This window comes from Toxotes jaculatrix, chromosome 10, assembly GCF_017976425.1.
Source record: "Toxotes jaculatrix isolate fToxJac2 chromosome 10, fToxJac2.pri, whole genome shotgun sequence".
NCBI classification, from domain to species: domain Eukaryota; kingdom Metazoa; phylum Chordata; class Actinopteri; family Toxotidae; genus Toxotes; species Toxotes jaculatrix.
Window position 1 is genome coordinate 10,140,420 of NC_054403.1, and position 26,238 is coordinate 10,166,657.

Sequence of the window (26,238 nt, forward strand, 5' to 3'; positions counted from 1 at the left end):
GAGAGGCAGAAGCAGGTTAGGTGATCCATCATAGCTGTCCAGTCTTACCTCCTGCTGGGTCAGTGGATCGAAGTCAACCCCGGGTGGACTTTATTACTTCCAGCACACACACACTCACGCACACACATACACAAACCAGCATACACACACACATACACACACACACACACAGAAATGAACATACACACTTCTCTGTGCCTGTGCTTGCGCATACATACACACACGGTGGAGGGAAGTCACCATGAGGCAGAGATGGAGAGCCCAGGTAGATGCAGAAGGAAGATAGAGAAATCACTTGTCCTCTCTGTGTGTCATGTCTGGTGGATACAAGACTTGTCCTGGTGAGTTCTGGTCTTTAGCCTATCAACCCCCTGTATCTCTCTAAATATCTTTGTATCCATCCATCTCTCCTCTTCTCCTATTCCTCCCTTGTTGCGCGGTGGTGTCTCTTTCTCTTCTAAATGAACAGTGGTAGCTGGCAGGGCCGGTTGTTCATTTCAGCTCTATTGATTTGTGCCTTTATTGAGGTAATAACAGTTTGTTGACCACACTTCTCTCAACTGTTGGCCTCAATCATTACAGAGAGAGGGGCAGGAGAGGGGCACACGCTGGCAACTTCTCGAGCAACAAATGTCCATTCACGGCAGCCTTGGCAAAGCCACTTTGTAGCTGTTCTTCAGTCAGTTTTTAATCGAGATTAAATTGATTGGGTATATAATGTATTCCGTTCCAGTGGCACCTTTTGCAAGGGGATTCTTAATGAACCCACACATCCACACACACTAAGCAGGAGACAAGCAGGATGTCTGCCAATGCCTGTTCTATCTCTGTATGTTGTGGTAATGATCCAGTGTCCAGCTGAAAACAGCCCCCATACTGTGCTGTAGCTAATACTCAGGCAGTCAGAGTGAGGAGGGAGTGCTGGGTAGGTCAGGCACAGCCAGACTGCAGGGTGTTTAGCTAAGGCTGTGGTGTAGCTGGGGGTCTGGGGCCGGCTAATGAGTGACCGCCCTGCCAGACGAGGCCAGGCTCTGCTCTGGATCAGGTTCCCCTTCCTGTTGACGTCTCTGTGGGCCTGACTTTACGGGAAGAGACCCTGCGCCCAGGAAATGGTCTCCCCTTACAGCAACAGAGCTAGGGAGGCAGCACGGCGCTAACCACATTTATCTGTTTATCAGAACGACTCTGGAGCGCTGCCTAATCGTGTTTAGCTACTGGACAGATCCCTTTGCTAACGAGAGACTGATAGGTACAGACAGGGCACAGGACCATGAGAGAGTGATTAATAGAGAGAGAGAGGATGGAGAAGAAGAAGAAGGAGACAAGAGAAAGTCGTTTGGAGGCGCAGGTGAAGAGGAAAGAGATTAGAAGAGGAGATGCACAGACAGTAAGGAGTATAGGCCCTAAGGAGAATGAGCTGAAGGGCTGTGAGACTCACGGCTGTGCAGACAGAGGCAGAAAAAAAAATCTGAGATGAAGTGACTGAGGTTTCATGTGTCCTCCCTGAACACCGTTACACTCCAGCTGCGGATCTGTTTGTGTCCTAATGCCTCACACTTCCCTCATTTCCCCCTTCCTCCTCCCTCCCTTCCTCCTCCTCCTCTTCCTCCTCCTCTCCCTCTCTCCCCTCCCTGCCTTCATCCATCCATCTATCTATCTAGCAATCCCTGGGAGGCATGGGGCGTCGAGGAAAAGCAGAGAGAAGGAAGCGAGGAGCGGTGCATACATACTAAAGAACCACTTACCTACCTAGGGCCTCTACATCTCTCAATCACCTCGAGCAGGCCTCCTTTCTGGTCTCCCCTCTTTCTGTCCCCCTCCTCCCCCTTGCCTCCCTCTCTGCTTCCCCCAGATAGTGCTAGTAATGGGAGGTTAACACAGAGGCAGCGCTCCCATTATTGAGTGAATTTAGCACCTCGGACAGCGCTCTACAATCTTTATTGCTTTGCTGACCCTCTCGTCATGTCCTGGGCGTGCTCGACAGCCTCCACATGTGCGTGGTCTGTGTATATGTGTGTGTGTGTGTGTGTCTGTGTGTGTGTGTGTGTATGTGTGTGTGATATGAGGTCTGATTGAAAGGCGGTGTGTCACGGAACAGAGAGCACACATGCTCCAGGGCTTGTTCACAGCGAGGGATACACTCAGGAGGGTATAACGCACAGCGTGTGTGTGCGCGAGTGGAAGAGAAGGAGGGAGAGAAAGAAACGAGGGGAAGGTTGGAGGGGAGGGGGCTGCAATTTTCTGGTTGTCGCGCCTCCAGCATATATCCTGGCCCTGGCACATTAACTTTTAAAAAGGGTTTCGTAGGGCTGTAGGTGTCTACATCACACACACGCACATATAACGACTGCCTGGAGTCACACACTCATACACTCAGGGAGGGAAAAGAATAGAGACAGCGAGAGGAGAGAAAGGAGGGTAAGCGGTAGAAAATGAGCGCGGAGAAACGGCAACACTGCGTTAGGATAAATGTTTGATGTGGGAAATTCCACTTGGCGGTTTTCATCTGAGCAATGATGTTCTACATTTATCACACAAAGTGGATGCAGGACTATTCACTTGGATCATTACCAGGGTTAATACAGGGCAGGAGACGGGTGTGTCCCAGCTGACGATGGGAGTTGTATAGCCGTCAACCTGATGATATGTTGTGTTAAATGAGATTGATGCGTGATCATGTGAGGTAGATTCATGATCCAGCGGTGACAGTAGGGAGGAGAAGATGTAGAAGATGGTTGACTGATAGAGAGATATAGGCTCATGTTTTATTCACAGATAACGGTATCTTCACTCTGCTCTCCCAAACTGCCCCGGCTAGTAACAAAGTGCTGGGACAGGCCCATTTCTCTTCCTCTCCCTTCCTCTGTCTGCCTCTTTCCTCTCTCACACTCTCTGTTCTGCATTCACAGCATAATGTAAGAAGGGAAATGTAATAAAAGTGACTGAACTCTTTGAGCCGTCACACTCATGATCAATCCCCTTTGTCTTCCTGCGCTTGATTGTAGGAGGTGATCTTAAAGAGAGCAGCAGACCTGGTGGAGGCCTTGTACGGGATGCCTCACAATAACCAGGTAAATGCGCACACTCACTCACACGCACACACAATAACACACGCTTGTACACAAACAGCAATATCTTTTCTTAGATAAAATCATGTTTGTGGTTAGGACCACTGGCAGCATCAAAGGCGGTGTCTCCGCTGGCCTCCCACAGCACCCTGCTGTGCTGATGCAAGATCTGGGACCACACAAACATACACATGGGAATATGTTTTTTTTTTTTATCAGCTCATATACAGAGGAGGAAGGGAGGAGAAGTTCAGTGAAAACAAAATGTAGAGGGAGGAGAGCAGAGTAGGAAGAGGCAGATGAAGAGGAGAAGTGGGATTAACACTGGACTCTGGAGGAGGAGGAGGAGGAGAGGAAACACGAAGCAGGAAGAAGCAGGCTGAAGATTTGATGAGTCTGTTAATGAGCCTTTCCTCCGTTTACTGGAACCAATCCCACCACTCCCTGTGACCACTGATAAAAACCACTCAGCCTGCTAGGTTTACATGCACAATATCTCAAGTGGAGATCTAGCATTCTTATGAGAGCATAAAGCCTGCATCAAGGGCATATTTTCTCTTCTCCTCTCTTCTCTTCTCTTCTCTTCTCTTCTGCCTCTTTTGCTGACCACAGATCTTTTTTTTTTTTATCCCTCATTGTCAGGAGATGATTCTGAAACGAGCAGCAGATATCGCAGAGGCCCTGTACACAACAGTGCCACGAGGGCACAACCAGCTAGCCAGTCTTGGCAGCGGCTCCGTCCATGCTGGCATGATGGCCGTAAACTCCTTCACTGGGTCAGAGGTGGCACAAACAGCCAATCAGGGTGAGCAAACTCAGCAGGAAACAGTTAAAGTCTATTACCATGGGAAATGGGGTGGTGATTTATTTGTTTTTTTCTTTTCGGGATGGATGAGAAGTGCGATAGTGAAATTTTATTTTTCATGTGGGAAATTCAGAGAGGGTGATTTAAGAGCAAAGAAGGAAGATTCTGAAAAAGGAGGACAGGAGGAGGAGGAGGAGGGGAGGTGGCAGCAGGAAACAGTGAAAACTTGAGAGGAGCGAAGAAAGAAGAGAGAGTGAAGAATGGAGAAAAAGAGAGCCATGGATGGAGTACGATGGAGAAATATGAGTGGGTCCTAGGGGTGTGTATATTAGACTGGGGTCGGCCCCTGTCTGACAGAGAGAGATGTGGGTGCAGTCAGTGGTGATTCATCACATGTATCAGGGGAAGGAGAGGAGAGTGGATGGACCAGCCTCTGGATGTGTCTCAATACTTCCAATGAGCTTCCTCACCTCTTCCTCCGCCCTTCATCTTCATCTGGAAACATCCTCACATATGAAGAACACAACAGATATCAGCTGCTTGCCTTCTGGCTTACAGTTCTCCAGCTGATAGCAGATGAGAATAGGGAATTGGTGGAACCTAATTATAGGAGAGGAGGCTACTACAGGAGTGAAGTGCAGCCCTTGTTGCACTAGAGAGTAGAAATTCCTGATGTTCAGTTCCAGCTGTTTTTTTCTCCAGTGTCAGCGTGTTGGACCTGAGATGTATATTTATAGTCTTCTTTCCATCGTGTCCTCCTTCTGTTCGCTGCCCCTGTAAAGCATAAAGGAGAGAAAGGTCCTGTCAGGAATACTGGCTTCATTCTTTATAAATTACATGGGCGCTGCAGAGGCCTTTTAGTGTTAATTGCCTTATCAATATACTGTATGTAATTTTGGAGAGGGGCCAGTAAGGTTAAAGGGCTCTTTTTTAAGGAGCTGGATTGTAGCTAGTTCCCTCTCCTATCATTCTTCCTCCACTCTTTCTCGCTCTGCCATATGCTGTCTAAGATTTTAAGAAAATTTCTTTTGGCTTATATTTCTATGTCCATTAGCCATGTAAGGAAAAGAGTGTTTGGCAGTACTGCATGTAGGCTTTCTCGTTTTGTTTTGTCTGCCATCTGCTATACTCCTAACACCTACTCTCTCTCCGTCTCCCTCTCTTTCCCTGTCCATAGGTTTCAGTAGGAGTACAAGCAGTGTTTCCCCTCATGGTTATGTCCCCAGCTCCACTCCCCAGCAGAGTAGCTACAGCTCTGTCTCCACTAGCATGAATGGCTACGCTAACTCTGGCATGGCAACCTTGGGCACCTCGCCCAACTTCCTCAATGGATCTGCAGGCAACTCGCCCTATGCTAGTGAGTAAATACACCACATCCTAGATCCGAAACCAGGAGGGGATGTCAAAAATCAAGGCACAGAAGGTAGAAAAGTTTGAATCTGAGCCTTTTGAACATGAATAAGTATCTGACAGGGATTGAGAAAGGGAGGTGGAAACAAGAAGAGACACACAAGGAGAAAGTCTTTCAGTTCAGCTGGCTCATCTGTTTCTTTAAGAACAGAGTCAAACGCAAATCCCCACTTTATTGGCCAGGGGAGCACACCACCTAGCACCCCCCTTACACACACACACATATATCCCACCACCTCTGCTCACACACACACACACACACACACACACATTCACCCTCTACATTAAAGACCCTTGATTAAATCAATAAACTAATTGCTAGAGAAGCAATTCCATTTCAGCTCTTTGATTCCTGGGTGTTAACAAGTATTTTAACAGGCTCATCGGCCCCACACAGACACTTTCAATCAATGGCCCCTCGGCCTGCCTTTGTAGGTCCAATTTTCATTAATTGATTAGTTAGGCCCCTTCATAAATGGATTATGACTTTATTGCGAGGATTTGTCAGGAAGAGCCATAAAAGCTAAGTGTTGGATAATAACAACAATAAAGGCAGAAGCAGATATCAGAGGGCAGGTGAAATACGACTCGGCTGATTGTAAAGTCACTGACGGGGAAAATGCTCTTAGTGTATTAGCAGACAAAAGACAAACCCAGGAGAGGTGGATGGATGGGATGATGTCAGAAGGAGACAGGGTTTTGAATGTGAAGATAACCTGGTCATTTTTGTCTGTAGACGAGTCTAATGGTTGTGAATTTGTAGCCACAGTATATCAAGCTCACAGCTATCTTGTATGATACCTTCATTTTCAAGGATCCAGATATTTCACAACATGCAAGTTAAGCTTTTTCCAACATGCTGCTATGCTGTGAAGTTTTCACAGAGTTTTATCCAGAGCTGTCATAATGATGTAGAACTAAAGTTAGGAATTTGGCAGATTTAAGGCTCCAAGTGAAACAGTAAAAGTCTGAACCCAAATCAGTGTCTTCCAATGGAATCATGCTGATCAGCGGAGTTCAACTTTGGTGAACTTTAAGACACAAAATCTCATCGAGTTAGCATGAAGTCAGTTAGCTCATTAGCACATAGCTTTTTCACCTCTTCAAAGAAACTCTGTATTGAATAAAATGAGGTACAATCCTGAGAAATAAATGTCAGGGGTGAGAAGACAGCTCAGTACAGAGAAAACAGAAAGAAGCTCAGAAATATAGCTACTGATGAGAGCAAAAATATTAGCAGTTAGCTCGCTAACCACAGCAGTTCACCAACTAACCTAGTCCTGTGAGTAGCCCAAGCTTTTACAATCAAATATTTTGCAAAGACACGTGGGCAAATTTGGTTGTGCCACTTTCTGGTGTGACCTGGCCTTTAGCCTTCAGATTCTCTCTCTCAAAGTGAATCGAAGGCAACTGGACTTGTATTTGGGGGCTTCATCAGTTCGTATGCCATGGTCTTTCTAGTCCGCACTAGTAGTGCGACCAGTAGTGCGGACTAGAAAGACCATGGCATACGAAATGATGAAGCCCCTTGGATAAGAGGCGAAACGTCTTCCCAGACAAATACAAGTCCAGTTGCCTTCGATTCAATTTGAGAGAGAGAACAATGACCTGGATGAATGAGAACATTCACAGACAGCCTTCAGATTATTTAAAAAATAAGGTTGAACATATGGCCAACAACTGATAAATCCATGTTTTAGATGATGGCAATACGAAAACGAAGCGTCAAAGAAATGTGATTTCTGTCAAACACAGGGTATTAACCCTTTTGTTTGTGTTTACTGGAACCACTGGCTCTGGCTGTTGAATGAATTCTCTAGCATGATTAACTGTGATAAAGCTGATGTGGGAGACCCTTGTTGGTAAGTTGCTCTTGAAACGAATTATGGGTACAGCGCCCCAAGTTTGCAAGATGTTTATCAAGCTGTTGCAACCCTTGAGCATAGGATGAGTCATCAAAACAGACTGATCTGAGGAAAAAAAAGTGCTTCCAGCTGTTTTCACTGCCAACTAAACACATTTTTGTCTTAGCTATGGAATAACGCATTGCCAGGTGATTATTAAACAACTAAAAGAAACGTCTCAGCCAGCTGATCTGAGTCCAAAATATTATCCCTCCTGCCATCGTCCATTGACCAGTCCCTTTCTGTTCGTCCCGTCTGCCCGTCCTCTGCCCACGGCCTTCTCTTTAACCCCATCTCTCCCCTCTCCGTCTTCATCTTTCCTCCCTGTCCTTCTTCCCTGATGCGTTCCCCATGACCCCCTTAACCCCCATCCCCCTCCTACCCGTTTCTCTCCTCTCAGTCGTCCCATCAAGCCCCACCATGGCCTCGTCGACCAGCCTGCCCTCCAACTGCAGCAGCTCCTCCGGCATCTTCTCCTTCTCTCCAGCCAACATGGTGTCTGCTGCCGTCAAGCAGAAGAGCGCCTTTGCCCCTGTCGTTCGACCCCAGAACTCCCCTCCGCCCACGTGCACCAGCACTAATGCTAACAGCCTGCAAGGTAAGCCGCTAAACACGTAGCCATCTAGCATTTATTTACATGGTATCTAATCAATGTAGAGCTGTTGTTTATGTGCACAGTGAAAGATTCCAATAGGTTAAATTGTATTTACTTAGAAACTTTCATCCTCAAGCTTTAATCCAGCTCTTCTTCACCTCCTTACGATAACAATTTCCCACTTTTACTCCCACTTCTTCTTCCGATTTTCCTTTTCTGCCTCCTCTTCACTCCCTGTTTTTCCTTTCTTTACCCTCCTTGAACCCTCCACTCTCCTTCCTCACTGTAGATCAGTCTTTTGTGGACTCTAGCAAGTACTCATCAGCCAGCTCTCTGCAGGGCCTGGCCTTCTCCTGAAGTACGTTATCCTTTTCTTTCGTCTTCTCTTTTTCACTGTTTTCTTTCCACTCCACGCTATCCCACCACTCATTTGCGAAAACCAGCTCATCCTGCCCTAACCTTCTCTTTTCTGTTTTTATTTGTCACTCTTGACTTGTCAGAGAGACAGCATGCCACACCATATGTGTTCCATTTCCTGTTTTCACTTCCTGCTTCCTGCCTGCGGTCCAGTGGGTGTCTCTGTAAAGAGGTGGCGGTGGTGAGAAGGGTGGGGGTGTTAAGCTACCAAGGGTTATTTTGTTCTCCCATTTCCACTGAATGCAGCGCGGGGTCTGCTCTTCTAGGCAGGATGTTGTATGGTGTTGAGATCCTGAGAGAGAGAGATGATGGATGGGAATCTTTATCAGAGCCCCAAGCTAAGCACTTCCTCACTTCCTCTGTCGGCGTTGATGAGCGCTGACCACGGTGACCCAAGGGCTAGTGGCCACTGTGCGCTGATCACGCTGACACACACACACACACACACACCATTCTGTTAATCCCAACAAGCCGGGGACACTTAGGAAATAACCAGGGAATTAGTGGATTGAAGAGAGAGGGGAATCAATAAGGAGCCAATATGTTATATGAAAAATTCCTCCCTGTGATGGCTCCTGTGTAAAAATGGGGGGAAGGGAAAGGGGCGAGGGGGAGGTCGGAGTGAGGAGGTGGGGAAAGGAGCTAGTGGTAAGGCAGAGCATGATATAAGAAGGTAAAAATGTGAATAAAACTCCCCATGAAAGGCTCATGGATTCCATTTCCATGTTCGACTGTCGAGCATAATTTCATCACCTCTGTCATCCCACGTCACTGCATTCTCTGTCTCATGTCTGAATTATGTTCCATGATGCGCAGTGGGCTTACACAGTGTAACTGCTAACAATTAACAGTGGCAGCTTTTGCATGAAGCTATTCAGAAAGCCTGCGAAAAGTTGAATGATGTTGTCGGCGCGCGCCAAGTTAGCGGCGCAGCGGAGAAAAATGTTTTGATTTTGGGGCCTCGGAATGAAGAGATAATGAGAGAGAGTCGTCTTTGTTCGCCAGATGCTGGAGCACATTTCTGTTACGTGACTGTTGTGATGACAGATGAAACCCAGCAATCACATGACTGACCTCTCTCCCTCTCTCTCTCTCTCTCTCTCTCTCTCTCTCTCTCTCTTTTTTCTGTCTTTCTCTACCACCCCAATCTCCCATTTCTCTCCTTCTTCCTCCCCCTCTTTTCCCACAAAGCAGCGATCCCCGGGATGATTGTTCCACCCATGTAGAGGATCTGGGATAGCTGGAGATTTTGGGAATGTTGAGAGGAAAAGACACAGTAGCGGAGTCTGGCGAGTCTCTGTTATGCTCCGGAGCTGAACTGAAGGAAGTCAAGATAAGACGCAGGACTCTGTTAAACTCAGGCCTTTCCATTGGGATTTCATCTGAAGGGATAGGGGAGGAGAAAAAAAAAGGAACAATATGAACCTTTGTGATGTTATTTCCCTCTTGGTTGAAGTAGTGTAGCTTCTCTGACACCGCGTTGGATGGAGTGTATAGAGACTGATAGTTTGCCCACAGTGTGACACTGACCTCATGAAAAGAGCATTTATTTATCTTTATGTTTATGCCTGTAAGGTTTGGGTTTGATTACTGGAGGCCCCACGCCGTCTTGCAAATCCATAACTCGCACAAACAACAGTGAAGTGTTGGTTTGGCCATGAAGTTTACGTAACCTCTGTCACAACAGAAGATGCTTTCCTTAGCTCAGCCGGCTTACTAAAACCACATAACAACACACTGGCCAAATGGAACTAAGGTCAACAACACACAAAAGGCAAAGAAATACAGAAAAGAACAAAATCAACCCCCTAATTTTGCTGCTAATTATCCCATAAAACAAAAAAAATGTTGTATCAGAATCACCCTATGCTTTCTTTCTTTCTTTCTTTTTTGTTTGGTTTGTTTGTTTGTTTGAATTTCAATAAAACTGTGAGGATTGAGCTGTTTGCAATATGCTTTTCCGCTTGTCATGTGAAGAAAAGGTGAGGATGATTTAGCCAAAATTGACATTTTGTCGGAGACTTTAGTGAAGACTTGAAAAGCCAGAGGATGTGTGCGTCCAGCCAGCACTGTACTGAAGGAGTCTAGCAAATATCAAATTAGAATAAATGCGTGATATATGTCATATATTTTTGTATATAAAAAAAAAATGTTGAATTTTTCATTTGACTTTTCTTTTCTTTTTGCAATAGCTATAGTTTGAAATGTAAACATTAAATGTCTTAAGGCAGCTTCTCAGTACAGAAGATAGATTTACTGTGTGTTGTCAATATCTCATCTGCTAAACATGAGAAACATGGATTTGGATACAAAAAGGGGATTCCTGTAAAATATCCTATAAATAATGTATTTATCCCTTGTATTTGTACATTGCCCCTCACCCCCCCTTTAGTTGTGTTGTGTAAGTTTAATACAGTAAGTGAACATATTTCACAGTGTTTTGTTTCTTTATTTACTGTTGTCTCTCACTATTTAAATGTGACTTTTTTTTTTAATCTTTTTTGTTGGTTTGTTTCTTTGTTTGTTTTGTATGTTGATTGTTTTGCATTGGTATAACATGCTTTCATTTGTTGATTCAAAACATGCCATTGTCTATTTTTGTATTATTTGTAAGTTAATAAAACAAAATTCAGTTTTTTTCCTTATGAAAATGTTTATTGTATGGCAAAAAAGTAGCATCTTATTCAGAGTATTTGGTTGAAGTAGATTTTTTAAGAATATATACACACATTAATATATACTGTAAATCTATATCTTTTTGTTTGAACTCTTTGAGGCTTTCAGATTGATACTGTTCTTGAACTGATAATATGCATGGGTTCTTCTCTTGAGTGACACTTTCTTTTTTCGTGTGTGGAAACCAAGAGAACTAAGAAATTGCTCTGTGTTTTTCTTTCTTTGTGTTCCTCTTTTCCCCCCTGTTCTTTCTTTTCCTATGTTATTTATGCCTGCTTACATACTGTATCTATATACTCCTTCTTTTTTTTTCTGTCACTGTAATCTTTACCAGCAGTCTAGATGCCTTAACAATGCAAACCCATTCTTCATTCAATCACGTGTACAGTTTTCTACCCTCACCACAATTGTCTGTTGCCACAGAGGAATTCATGGGAACTTGGGGACAAAGCACAAACCCACTCTGTTTGGTGGTGAAGCCAGACTAGAATACAAAGAGCCATAATTCAAGAATCACACACACCCCGATGTACTATAATACTACAGCAATGGCATGCTTTGAAGGACAGTCAACGCTGAGAGGCCCGTCTCGGCTGTGCTCATTGCACTTTAGTGTTCACAGAAACACTTGCTCTTTTTTTGTAGCGATTATGTAGCTTTTTTGCCGATTAACGAAATAATTTCAACAGCATGATGGTAATATTTCTCATTAACCACAGGATCACAACAGTATGACAACACCGAGCTGCTTTAATTGTAGTACAAAGGGGCGCACAGTGAAGACAAGCACTGTCACAGCACAATTTTAATCTTCACGCATGGAGTTGTAGGTCTGACTCCAGTATCTGACAGTCAATCCCCCAGTCCTCTCCCTGTATTAGCCTTTGGACAATACAGCTTCATTACAAGCTAAACAGAACAAGAACAAGTGAGGAAGCATGAAAGGGAGCTCCTTGGCCCCTCAGCCATTTCTGTAGTCTTTTCTTTGTGTCTGCCGTGTGTCTTCAAGCTGTTGCTGGACAGAGAATAGGGCTTTTCTCTCTGCTTTTCTTTTCTAGAGCCTGGTTTTGTTAAGTGGGTAGAAAGGACCGTTTTAACAGAGGCGCCTGCTGACAGACAAGTGTTTTTCAGGCACTTGTGTGCCTGTGCTGGTCTGGGCCGGGGCGGGAGGGGCCGCACCATATCTGTTTCAAATGAACTACAGAGGTCTGTTGTCATACAATGGCTTCTTTGTAAGCAAAGTTCCATCCTGATTATGAATATTGGTAATGGGTGAAAAGTTTTGTATTTAGGTAACAAACAACAAAAAAAAGATGCAAACCAAATAGCTGGTGTCTATTTTTTTCCTCTGTTTTGTCTTTGACTGCAAATACACTGAACAGCTCTATGATATAAGGGAAGAAAAAAATTCTACTGTATAGATTGTTATTGTTTTTGATGAAAATTGAGCTGTAAGATAACTTTTGGACTCTCACAATGTTGAATTAAAGTTACCTCTTGTCTGTGACTTATGTTGTCATTTTGTTATTTTAAAACATGCCACATTTCTGTTTCTCTGTCATACGATTAACAAATGTAAAATACAGTGGCTTCAGAAAGTATTCACTTTTTACACAATTGATTGTGTTTTAGATTTAATTTTAACTAGATAAAATTGGCCCTTTTACCCTTCAGTCTACACTCAGCAATCAATGATGACAAAGTGAAAGTATGTTTTTAGAAAGTTTTACAAATGTATTAAAAATCACAGGCTGAAATTTCTTAGTCAGAAAAGTATTTAGACTTTTTCTGTGGCGCTCCAAATTATGTTCAGGTGCATCCACTTTGGTTTAATTATCCTTGACTGGAGATCACCTGTGTCAAACTGAACTGACAGAGTTAAAAAAAAAAAAAAAAAAGACACACACCTTTGTTGGATCCCACAATTCACAGTGCACGCCCGGACCAAAAACACATAAGAGGCATAGATCAAGGGGAGGGTATAAAACCTTTTCTAAATCTTTGAGTGTTCCTAGGAGCACAGTGGCCTCAATATTGTGAAATGGAAGATGTTTGAAACCACCAGGACTCTTCCCAGAGTTTGCTGTCTGTCCAAACTAGGGACAGGGACCTTGGTCAAGGAGGCAATCAAGAACCTAAATGGAAATCCTCTATCAATCAGGACTTTATGGTAGAACAGTAAGACAGAAACCACTTTGAGTTAAAGCCATATAACAGCCTGTTTGGAGTTTGCCAAACAGTATTTAAAGCACTCTGATGATGAGAATAAAAAGATTCTCTGGTCTGATGAGACAAAAGTTAAAACTGAGGGAAGGGAACTGAGGGAAGGATGAATGCAGCCAAATACAGAGAGATCCTTCAAGAAACTGGCTCCAGAGTGCAAGTGACCTGAGAGGGTTTACCTTTCAACACAACAATGATCCAAAGCACACAGCCATGACAACGGAGTGGTTTTGGGACAAGTGAGGAGACCTGGAGATGGCTGTTCACAGACACTTCTTATCCAGCCTGATGGAGCTTGAGAGGAAAACAATTGGACAAACTGCCCACATCCAGGTGTGTAAAGCTTCTACAGACTTAGACTCAAAGCTGTACTTCTACAAAATACTGAATCGTGGGTCTGAATACTTTTGTCAGTGAGAGATTTCAGTTTTTGATTTTTAATAGGGGGTCTGAATGTTATCTGAAGGCACTGCACGTTCAGCCTGGTGATGAGGGTTTTGTGTCTTTATTGTCGTGTTTGACTGAAAATGTTATCACCAAATAGCTGACAGGCGGTTCACTGAGAATAGAGGAGTCCTGGCTAAGACTAATTCCACAGGTCAGAAACAGGCCTGCATCCCCTCCCCCCTCTAGGCTCCTTTCTCTAATGAATCTAATTCATTAATGCATTACTGATGGCATGGTGAACATGGTTAGCCTGACAAGTTTCCTCCTAAACATATTAGTTAATGATGATTCCAAGGTTATTAATTGCAAACGCACCAGCCCACCATAATTGAGTCATCATTTGCATACCCGGTCATCAGCAGAAAATTAATTTCTTTTTTATTTTTTGCATATCTAATTTAGGGGGTTGCGATTGGATTAGCTTGTGAAAATAGCGGATCCTGGGATTCTGCTGACCTCAAAGTGTTCCAGGGTCTCCACGGTAACTGGAGGCTTCCGTAACGCCAAGGGGTGGGGGGAGGGTGGGGGAGAGCGAGACGACCTGGAAGTACTGATGAAATAAGGACTTGTAAACACTGTGCGTGCATGTGTGTGTTTGCCTCCTTTAATTGCCCAAAGGTTCATAACCGCACAGGGCTTTTTTTTCTCCCTTATATCTAATAACAGAGTTGATAGTTTGCTGACAAACAGTAAAGTGGGTTGTAGTGTACGCGATTTAGCAGTAAGAGGTGGGATATTGAATTATGGAGGTTACACACTCAGTGCTGGGGAAAATGAGTCCTGGAGCCTAATGTTTTTGATTAGCGAACCGAGCACCGCTGCCGTGTTGCACCGCACAGCTCCAGGGATGCAGCTTGCACTGCAATACACACACTCTCATAAATCATAAATACATATAGACAAAAGGTGAACCCATTTTGCTCTTTATTTCCAGCAGCTTTTCAGGCCCAGATAGACTGGTCAGTGTGGGAGGAGGACAATAGGAGTGGAAGGCCGAGGGCAGCGCGGAGCCAGCAGACCTCAGCCCTCTGGAGACATAACATTAAAGACGCTATTCCTGGAGAACTACTCCTCTGGATACAGACGGTAGAGCCTTCGCACATCAAGAGAGGTGCTGTTCGGGTGCTTCTGTGCTACTAGTATCCTAATGAAATATATTAATGCACATATTCCTTGCTCTCCTACTCCTCTTTCTCATTCTCCTCCCTGCATGGACACATGAAGGGAGGATGAGCGGAGAGGCTTATTTGAAAGAAAAACAGGAGTCCCCATGGGGATCCCAGATAAAGAAAGGAAAGGAAGGAAATAGAGAGGAGAGAGAGGATGGGTGTAGGGTGGGGTGGGGAAATATCCAGAATGGAAGCAGACCTAGACAGTGAGCAAAAGACAAGGAGAGGAGGAATGAATATTAATAATGTTCTATGCAGGAAAAATAGTCACAATGGACATCATAGAGAGACGTAGGGAGGCAATGGGAAGCAAGTTCCTAGCCTTACTTAATGTATGTGTGTTTGCAGATGCACACAAGCTTCTACATCTGTGTATGCATGAACACGCCTAGCAGTAAGACAGAGCATATCTGAGTACAGGCATACCTAGGATGAGTGTGCACTCACATTCAGCTTTGCGCTCTCGCTTATACAAGGGTGTGTGGTCGTTTCCCACAGTAATTATCCTGGTGACTGTGGGTGTCTGTCTATGATCTGTGTGGTACCTGTCAGAGGGAGCCCGGCACAGCCCATGCTTTATATTCCCTGTAATTGCTGCTGCTAATTTACTGTGCGTTGGCCTAATGAGTAGGGAGGTGAGGGGCTGGGGTATGTAATGGATGTTAGAGAGATAGAGATAGAGAGATGGATTTCACCACTGCCGGCAGAGAGAGGGAGAAGGGGAGGAGGCCGGCGAACTGTGTGTGTTAAGCAAGCATGTAGAACACTTATCTTTATTGTTCTACTAAAATGAAAAAAAAAAAAAAAAGATAAGCTATTTTCCCCTCCCCTTCCTACTTTCCCTCTCTTTCTCTCTCTCTCTCCCTCTTTCTCCCCCTCCATCCTCCCCTCAGCTGATGTTACAGTGGCGACTGCAGCGAGCGCATTAGACAAGCTTTTTGTTATGTTGATTAATGATAAAAGCAAATCCATAAATAATATAGATTATTTATTCCATTTATTCACATGCTAATTAGAGCTAGAAGCAGATACCTCAGAGAGACCGCATTTTTTTTTTTAATTCCTCATCTGTTCCAGTGCAATCAGACAGACCAACTGACATTCAGACAGAGGCAGAGACAGTCACATATTAATGTCATTCACACTTTGAAGCACCAATGGTATCTTGTGATGGGGACACGTCCACCCTTCATTTCTCCCTAATGAGGTCATGATAGAGGCCAGTGGTTTCTGCACACACACTCACCCTCTGTTTTTTTTAATACTCACACACACACACACACAACCTCTCTGCACACTCTTGATGAGCGCTGGATTGACAGGGTCGTCTTTGATTGATGCACCGCGGTTCTTCTACATGTTCTACAGCTCAGTCATTTAATTATGTTTCCTAAGCATCATTAAGTACCATTATATTCTATCATATTCTAATGAGAGAGGTGGCCAGTCGCAGGACAAGCTAATTGGTGATTAATGTTGTGTATCAGTGAGAGTCAACGCAAGATTGGACATTTAATGGCACAACACTGTATTTAAGTGCTGAATATGTAAAAATACAAACAGAGGGGGGAAATTAGAGAAGCCGTGATTGAAATCAAAACAGATATTGGCTCTTAAAGGTCTAATCTCTCACTTTTCCCCCTTGGCCTCACTCCCACTGCCCCTCCTCCCTCCCTTACACTGACACACACACACACACTCACACTCACACACACACACACACACACAAACACACACACACTGCACCTGCATTATTCTGAATTGTTCACCTCTTAGCCGCATTACACACACTTACTCAGATAATGCAGGAAGCTGTCTCTGCAGACATAACTCACCTGCTCTTCCAGATTAACCACTAACTCAGTATTGATGCACTGCTTCACAGGTACATACTCACATGAGAGCACACACACACATACACACACACACAACACCCAGACACAAACATCCTCATCTGGTATTGACATGCCGCACGGCTGTAGGTGTTTCCATTTAAGGTCAGTCGATTGCCTTAAGTATGTAATGTTAGGAGGGGGGTCCGTAAACATGTCAAATTAGCATTAATGAATGACCAGGCACCGGTAGGGGGAACTGTCAGGGTGCACGCCCAGGACAATACATTACCCTGAGTTATCCTAGTCTGCCCTCCTCTAACACGCACACACACACAGACATATACACACACTGGCCAAGCAGACGCGGGGTGTAAACTAGTGGGACCCATTCAGCGGTCACACACTCTGCTTTAATGGGCTGTGTGGCTGATTGGTGCCCAAGAGATGAAGAGGAATGAAAAAAAAAAAAAAGACTTGAAACAAGCAGGATACACAATGTTAGAGTATGGAAAGTTCTGGAATAAGGGGGAAAGTTGAAAGATTGACGGACAACAACCGGGATGATAGAAAAAAAAATTGGAGAAAAAAATGTATGAAAATAGATAGAGAGATAGATAGAGGACTAAGCTAGAGGGAGAGAAAACAAACTGCGGTATTTATTTTTTCTTCTCAGTGTTGAAACAGGAAAAGGACCTCTGGTTTAATAAACCATGAATCCTTTCACAGAGGGTTTGTATGTTATTCTTCGGAGAAACAGATACGTGGGGAGGGAAGGGGAGACAGAGAGAGAGAGAAGCAGAGAGCAGCAGGGGGAAAAAAAAAGAGATGCTCTGCAACCATATGAATTTCGTTCTCCGTCTCACCAACGCACACATACATATATATACACACACACACACTCAGCCCACTTCCAGGCTGTATGTTAGTTTTGGGTTAGGAGTGAGTGGGATGGAGGGAAGGGGTGGAGATGGCGGGGGGGGGGGGGGATACACCTCAGTCTGCCTAGGAAAGAAGGAGCACAAATGAGAAGTAAAAGATATACTTTCCATCTGTAAATGATTAAATCCTTCTCCTCTTCCTCTCGGTATCTAGACAGTTTGTGAAAATGACTCTCTAACGTATTCGCCCCGCACAGAAAACCTTCAGTTCACCACAACAATGCATGTACATCGGTATGTGGTGCACACACAAGCAGAGTGAAACTGTCCACTTGAATTCCTAGCTTATTTTTACTGTATGCACTGTGGATATAGTGATAAATAAACACGTACACAGACATGAACCTACTGTCTTTGTATGTTGTCTCCATATCCCGGCCTTCCCTCCCCCCACCCGTCTCTCTCTCCCCCTCTCCTTCCTGTAACAAAGGTTACATTGATCATGTTTCTAAAAGAGACTCTGTATTTCCACATGGCCCTGCCTCTGATATGTTTTTCTTGGCAGGTCGGACTTCTACTTTTGTCATTCACTCAGCATATTTGAACAAATTAGAAACATTAGAAACCAGGATCGCGGCAATGTTTTGGTTTGGTTTCGAAACTCCTACGGTCTCCACAATTATATTTCAAAACATGAGCGAATTGTTTGACAGCCGAGCGGAATAAAACCCTAAAACAACTTTTTCATCAGAAACACATGCTCTAGCAATTAGAACCTAGCATTATGTTAATGTGTGTTTGCGCTGGTTCATTTGTTGTCATGTGAACGGTGACGCCGCGAGAGTGTGTGTGTGGGTTTGGCTGCGTGCGTGTATGTCACATACACACATATGTGCTTTTATATGTGTGAGGGTGTGCGAGTAACTGTGTGGTTGCCTCTGTGTGTGTGTGTGTAAGGGACAAAGGGACACAGTGCTCCACATAACAGCATTACAGATGGCTGTTGTGAGTGGTTGTGACAGTGAAAGCGAGTGAGTTCCCACTCCATACAGATGTACTCTGAGTGACCTTACAAACACAGTGGAACTAAAACAGGCCCCCTACCTCTCGCTCTCACTCTGGCACACACTGTCAATTCTCACTCAGCCCTTGCGGGGCACTAAAAGTTGTTTCCTGAGCCAGGAATACATCAAGGGCCAAGAATATATAAGCAGGGAGCAGGAGAGATGCATAGCTAGGGTCCAGGAAAACATAACTTGGACTAAGTAAATATTGGACTGAAGGATTAGTAGCTTTTGCCACCTATAAAAGCAAGACAGGTATGCCAGCCTGAGTTAATGACCACATGCTCTGACTTTACCCTGGATTGTTTTACCAAGGAGCTCCTGTGGACAAAGAGGACATTTCAACAAGTTCACTTTATGGAGGAAAAGGGGGAAAAACTAGAAATTACTTTACTTAGCGCAACAATCACCCCCTTCCTTTCACTGACTTAAGGACTGTACAAAAATGAATGGAGCCGGGAGTTCCCAGCCCTTGAGTAAGAGAAAAACTGCAACAAACTATCCCCACTTACTCAACATAATATTACAGTACTAAACTGGTATCATGGGCGTACCCCACCATTACGATCACTGTGGTCCGGACCTCAGTAATGCATGAGGATTTATTTTTTGGTGTATTTAATACAAGTCATAAACTGAGTGCCTAAAAATAGCTCTACTTTGGTGTTGCAAAGATATGGTACAACACCAGGATAACTGACTTTCTCACCTGATCAGTGGCATCAGTGCTTGTGTGTGGGTGGGTTTAGTGAATGATCTTGTTACTGCGAAATTGTTACTAATACGGTGGTTCTTTGACTGTGTCAACAAACGACACAGGCTGCCAAATCTGCCAAAGTGTGATACAGGTAGCTAGAGAATTTTACTAACGGACAGCTTGTAGTTCAGTGCCATTCATCATCTGACCAATAGCTCCTGGGCAGTTGCGTTACGTTATACAGTGGCCATCTACTGTGATGTTAGTTAGTTTCACTTGAATGAATTAACCAGCATGCTCCCCAACACCTCTAGTAAGCTCAGTTTTTGGACCTTAATATTTCTAAAACCCTGCGTACGGTCATGACTGGTATAATTCACCTGAGTCAGCATCGGTTGGGACTGAAGACCACAAGCTGTAAAATGAAAAACATCTGGGGGTGTGTTAGTTAGAAGAAAATGAGCTTACCAGATCTCTGGAGCTTGCTCCTCATCTCTGCTTGAGGCTACATCAGCCACTACTGGCATAACCCACTGTAATCTCTGACCGAAAGAATTGCATTGTGGGTAATTCTGGTGCGAAATAGGTTGGTTCTGCAGCATCAAATCTGATCATTTTTAACTTGTCTGTCACAAGTCTGCGTTATAGGACTGCAATGCTAAATTGGTGGATTACTCTTTTAAGCAAAATTTTCACGAGGTTAAATTCACGATAAATCTTTACATTTTTATTAAAGTATAAAAACTTTCTTACCACCTGCTCTTTACAAAGAAAAAAAAATGACTACCCACTCTTTAGCAGAAAAAAAAAAAAAATACAATAATCCTCCACTTTTCTGCTCCTCCGATAATTTTTCTACAGTCCCTTTTTGTGCCTGCTTCTTTTTTAAAATACAAATATATTTTTAAAGGCCTTCAGCATCACACACAGAATTCCTCTGCTTTCTGTGATGTTGAAGCTGATTTTGATTTTTGACTTTGCTTGCTCATTCTTTTATTCCTCCTCTGAGCCAGCTCTTTTCTGGTGGTGGATTGTGAAACAACAAGAATGTTTTTTATTCTCGTTGCGGTCTCACCCACAACATTTGTTTCCAATTTGACAGATTTTGGAACAGAAATTCTTGGGAGAGAAAATGATGGTTGCATGATGGTTCAAAAATAAGCCCTTCTCAAAAATCCTCCACCTATCCCTCAAATGTCTCCCCTCTACCCCTGTTGCTCTAAGGCTCTCTCTCTTTTACTTCCTTCACCTCCTCTCCTCTTTTCTCTGTTGGTTTAAGTCCAAACAAAGTCACCTCATCGTGTATTGTGGGAGAGATTGTAAAGTTTTCATTGAGCCCATGTGGAAGTGATTTGGCTGTAATCTCCAGTAATTGTGACTGTAACACTGAAACAGGCTGGAACAGATTGGCCTCATATTTTTCTTCAGGGTCACTATGGGCTTATCTCAATATTTAGCGTTTTGCCTGATTGAGTTATCATATCACATTTGCTGTTAAGAGCTGAGTGATGTCAACAAATGTAACCAGAGAGCACGAAATGTTGCTTTAAATCACAAAGAGGAAGGTTCCTGTTTGAAGAACGCACACACATCAGTGTCGGCTCGACCCGCCGAGACCTGACTTTTTAAAATGCATGACATTTAAGAGCGCTGTGGAGACGTGAAACAAAAATGCTGCTTAAAAAACCCACCATTACAGTGTGACCTATCCTCCGCCTGAACCCAGTTTCGCCCGACCCATGTAACATGTCACATGTCACACTCTCTATCTCACACACACATACAGAAGTCAAGAGCACTCTGCTCAGTTGCTGCTGAGGTGCAAATGGTTTGTCTCTACGCATCACTGACCCAACGCTGCTCCTTCACCTCTTCTCTCCTCTGTCTGCTCCTTCTTGACTCTGTCCATCAACGCTCCACCTCAGTCGCCCCTTTTGCACTTTTGTCTCTGTGCCCTCTTCCTCCCTCTCCCCCCTTATAATTTGTCTCTTTGTCCTCTGTTCATCATAGTTTCCATTTTTCTGAGTCATGATTTGTTTGCTCTCCGGGTCCCTCGGCCCTGTGGCCCTCACTCACACATCTTGATGAATGAGTAATCTTGTTGCATTGTACCCAGCCATCCTTGTCCATGTTCGATAATGGCTCATTTGATTCTTTCCTGTCAGTGTTCCGTTGAATGGCGGAGACGGAGAGCTGGAAGCCACGCAGTTATCATAAAGAGCATGTCAACTGCGAAGCCACAAAGCCTACAAGTGATATAAACCTTTCAACTCAGGGTTACTTCATCACAATCATTAGTCTTTTCTTGTCCTACCTTCTGGCTGTAAAATCCACAGAGCCTAACCCTCCCCGTCCGTTAATAATATTCACTCTGCCTCTGATACATTAGCCAGTGAATGATAGGGCAAAGCCCTGGCCTAATTGCTTTCTTCTTGTAAAGTCTCAATTCGTTTTTGCTGAGGAGACACAGAGATGTGTGCCAATAGCGTGCACATACATGAGCCGACACACACACAGACAGACGCACACACAGAACCTGACGTGCACACTTTCACGCACTTACACTTACACACAACCCCACCTTCCCACTGCCATTTTATGATGGATGGGGCTGAGAATGCATGTGGGAGGAGGGGAGAGAGAGACTATGAGAGTGTGTGTGTGTGTGTGTGAACGAGCAAGTGCGTGCGTTGGGTGGAAAGAAAGAAAAAGGGAGAGAGAAGGAGAGTGAGAAGCTGAGCTGAGGAGCTCTGATTAACGACACAGAGAAGGGGTCCCAGAGGAGCTGGGGGAAGAGCAAAACTATCTAGGGCCAGCTGAGAGAGAGCGAGAGAGAGTGTGTTGGTGTGTGTGTGTGAGAGAGAGAGAAAGCGAGAGAGAGAGAGAGGGCACAAAAAAACAGAGGTAGAAAATGGGGGCGAGGGGGGGGGCGAACAATGTTTTCTTTTCATACGTTTCATTAAAACAGATTCACAAACACATGAAACGCTGCATATCCATCATCATTATCTGCAAATAGGAGTATGAGCTTTATCTCTGTTAGCCCTGCTCCTACACAATGCATTCCTTCTCTTGTACCTTCCAGACACGATACACACCCTTCAGATTAAATCTTCTTGCTTTAGCTACCTCACGATCCTGGAGCCTGCTGCCCTGGGCTTCTGTCCACAGTGCTGTCAGACGGGGGAAACAGGGTATGTGTTGCCAGAGCGCAGGCCATCACCTCTCCCTGATTGCACATGAGAGTAGAGGTAATGGGAGTGTAATAGCACCTTAAGTACCCTGCTCTCACTGACACTGGCTGTATAGCATTACCCCTTGGTCTGACTGTGTGGCAAAGAGTGTGTGTATATGTGTGGATTGAGGGTGTATGCATTGGCATATGTGCAAGTTTTTCTTGTATCAATTCGTTTGTCTGCTTTGGATAAGTGTAGATATGTGTGCCTGTGTGTGTGTGCCTGTGTGTGTGTGTGTGTGTGTGTGTGTGTGTGTGTGTATCTGCTAAAAGAGGTCTGACTGAGGTTTGACTGTGTTGTGTTTTCCCTGAGGGTCGTCTGAGCCGCAGCGATCAAAGAGAGAGATGGAGGTTAACTGACCAGACCTGAGAACCTCCACAGAAGGACCTGAGGGACTCCTCTCTGTTAGCCCAGGTACCAATCATCTGACACACACACAAACACACACAATCAGTGGAGCGGTGAGTGTAGGAGAGGGCATTTTGAGTGATCCGGGGGGATTTAAAGATCTGTAAGGCCCAAACTAACTTTGTCACTTCACTCACGCAGCCGTAGCCTTTCACACAGTATCCATTACCTTAGATACGTTCGCCACAAAACATCAAATAACTTTATCCCAATTCCTATCTGAGTGCTTTCACAGAGAGATGCCTTCCACTGATATGGAAGTCCTGTAAAGTGAGTATAAGTTATATAGCGGCGGTCCCTGGAGAGAAACTCAATGACTAGTCTTGTACTAGAAAGTTAGACTGTATTCCCGAGTAGCTCAAAGTAACGACTCCCGCTGAAGGACTGAGAGTGGCGCACTTCTGCTGGAAGTTAAGCTGGAAGTTGTGTTGTTAAAAAGAGACAGGGGGGGAAAAAGAACAAGCGTGTTCAAGTGTGTTATCGTGTGCAAATGTGGAAGTGCGTGAGTTGTTGTAGGAGTGGGTGTGCAAATGTGCGTGGGTCTGGGTGTGTGTGTGTGTGTGTGTGTGTGTGTGTGTGTGTGTGTGTGTGTGTGTGTGTGTGTGTGTTTGAAAATGAATGAGAGATAACCATCACAGGCAGCTGCCGTGGTGAGGAGAGACGACTAGCACCAGCTAGATGCTGCAGGGAAGTTTTCTCGAAAACAACGTTGACTACTTGTTGATTCCATGGGTGCTTACATATATTACATATTAATGTAGAAATCTTAAATTTTCTGAGAGCTTTAATTCCAAACAGCCTTTCATATAGACGCTCACATCACAGTGCAGTGGTGGAAGAAGACTTTACATCATGTAAGTAAATAAAATTAGCCAAAACACAATGTAAAAATACATTACATTTAAAATCTTAATGTACAGCAGCGTTTGCCACAAAATGTAATTAAGTATTAAAAAGGGCAGAAGGCATCTTTCAGAGTGATATATTATTATACAAAAATGAAATCTCTTAATAATCTTTATCCTGCTAACAAGTATTGTCCATGTAGCCAAGAGCTGATATATGTTTTTCCTCTGTGCCTCTGTTTCCATTGTTGTCCAAAAAAATATGAAAAGCACATCAGTGAGCCACTGGATAACATGTTCCTTTATTACTCTGTAGTTTATTTTGAGACAATTTTCATTTTTTGAAAATGAAACAATGTATTTGTGAGCAGCATCGAATGAGCTTGGGTCTTGGGTCAAACTGGACACAGTTGAAGGTGGAGCAAAAAGCCTAAACCTTCATGACCTGATATGGTGAATGATACAAACGGCTTTAAGAGCGTGCATTCTGTCCTGAAAGGCATTTATGGTGTTCACAGGAACACCTCCACATATCAGACCAGTTGCTGTGTGTAGTGATTGTGACTGTCGATTTTTTTGTTTCTGAAAGTTACAAAAATTTGTCAACCCACAACTCAGGTAGATGTATGGGGAAAAAAAGGGAATATTTGAATGGCGGAGGCTGAGAGTACATGTAAATCAAAGTTGAGGTAAAGTGCTTGAGTAGAAGAACTTGGTTACTTTCCACGAGTGCTGCAGTGTAGTGTGACTATTATCGTCTTGCACAGTATTATGTAGTATTTCCTGTATGTGAGGAATGGTCAACTGTCCTTTCCCTGGAATAAACAAAGTTTATTCGGGTCATGGTTAAACATGACCTGAATGATGACATTGAGAGCCAGGCTGTTTGGGTAGGTGATGCTAGTGAGTGTGTGTGTGTGTGTGTGTGTGTGTGTGTGTGTGTGTGTGTGTGTGTATGTTTCAATGTGTGTGTGTAGGACAGGGGTGGGGGTAGAGCGCAGGTTCCTGCGGCTGGGTAACGTCTCTGTCAGGACGGCTTTGCTCCATCACCACCCCGCTTCCACACACACACACTCACACACGCACACACTCCATCAGCACCCGCTCAGGGCTCATCAGTCGCAGTGGAGCACATGTGGCCGGAGTATTCCAAACAAAGCTTTATAAAGAGCTCAACTAAGACAGCCCGATGTGACAGTCCGGGTACTAATGACGCCTGGAGACCGCTAAATACGCCACTGACAGACCAACGGCCAGCATGCCATGCACACACACATCACACACAAGTTTTCATTTCGGCATGCACTGACAAACTCTCGCAATCACTATGGCAGGGTGGAACACATGCTTGCAGTGGCAAACACACAGATGCACACAAACTGATACACACACACGCACACACACACAAACACACACCTTGTGCCCAAGGGCATCTGTCCGCAGCCTAAGAGCTCCCAACTGTTGAGGAAAAACAGCTCAATTAACTCAGTGGAGGAACTAACGAAATACATCTATACATGCACACACACACACACACATACACCGCCCACACACATACACACACTCAGAATCGCATTGATCCTTTCCCAGTCTGTGGCTCTAATTGGTGTGTTGATGATACTGTGAGAGTGTGGGATCCTTGAGGCAACCATAGCATGTCTTCCAGCTCTTTATTTCTCATTTAAAGTTGAAATACACCCACAAAACCTCCCAGTCGCATGCTGCAAACTATATACTACCTGATATTCCTTTTGAGATTCTTTTCTTGTGTCTGGGTTTAATCTAAATTTTTTTCTAGTATGTGGTAATGTCATACCTGAGATCACACCAGGATCCCAAAAAGCAGACACTGCAAGCCCTAAAAAAAATCAGAGCATTCCTGTGCCACAAATATCTAATAGCTTGATGAGTTTGTTGCTCCCAGTAGATTGAACAGTTGTAAAAACCATCTATCCATTATGTGCGTGTCCATTAAAACTGCGCATTCAAATGTTCAGTGAGCACCTTCAATTCAAATATACACAAACCCTTGCGTGTGCACGCGCACACACACACACACACACACACACACACACACGCACACGCACACTTACATACGCACAAAATGTTACAGCAAGTTATTGAGAGCAAATGGGGTAGAGTTATTTCCATAAAGGGTCTCAGTGGGTCTCAAGGATCTCTACTCCCGCCGACTGGGAGCGATTTAGTGAAGCACACACTGGTATATTAGTAACTGAAGACGTCTGGGGACAAAACTGCTCTCTCTAAAACCCTATCCCTCCACTGTGACCTCTAGAGCATTCACAACTGGGACTAGGAGGCACTCTCCATCTTTTGCCTTCCTCTCTTTCGCTGACTATCTCAGTTTGTTCTCCTTTTCTCTTTGACTTTTGGGTTTTTTTTTTACTATCTTCTCTCTTTCTTGAGAGGACGGTTATCTTTTTTTATCCATAAGTATATATATATATTTTTTCCTTCTCTCATTTTATTCCACCCATATTCTATCCTATTTTTTCCACATTTCTCTCACTATCTCTTACATCCACCCTCTCTCTCTCTCT

General features: G+C 44.1%; 1 protein-coding gene across 3 annotated transcripts in view; it reads left to right on the forward strand.

The window, feature by feature from the left end:
- Positions 1-12,376, forward strand: part of ebf1a (EBF transcription factor 1a) — a 55,770-nt gene extending 43,394 nt beyond the window's left edge. The window contains exons 12-17 of one of the 3 annotated variants that reach the window (XM_041048022.1): positions 3,006-3,071; positions 3,711-3,873; positions 5,051-5,230; positions 7,588-7,785; positions 8,072-8,140; positions 9,394-12,376. In XM_041048022.1, coding sequence (XP_040903956.1) covers positions 3,006-3,071; positions 3,711-3,873; positions 5,051-5,230; positions 7,588-7,785; positions 8,072-8,139 — 675 coding nt within the window. In that variant the 3' untranslated portion in view covers position 8,140; positions 9,394-12,376. Of the gene's footprint in view, positions 1-3,005; positions 3,072-3,710; positions 3,874-5,050; positions 5,231-7,587; positions 7,786-8,071; positions 8,141-9,390 lie in introns of all 3 variants that reach the window. The other 2 variants (XM_041048023.1, XM_041048024.1) reach the window with 2 other exon arrangements.
- Positions 12,377-26,238: the final 13,862 nt, after the last annotated feature.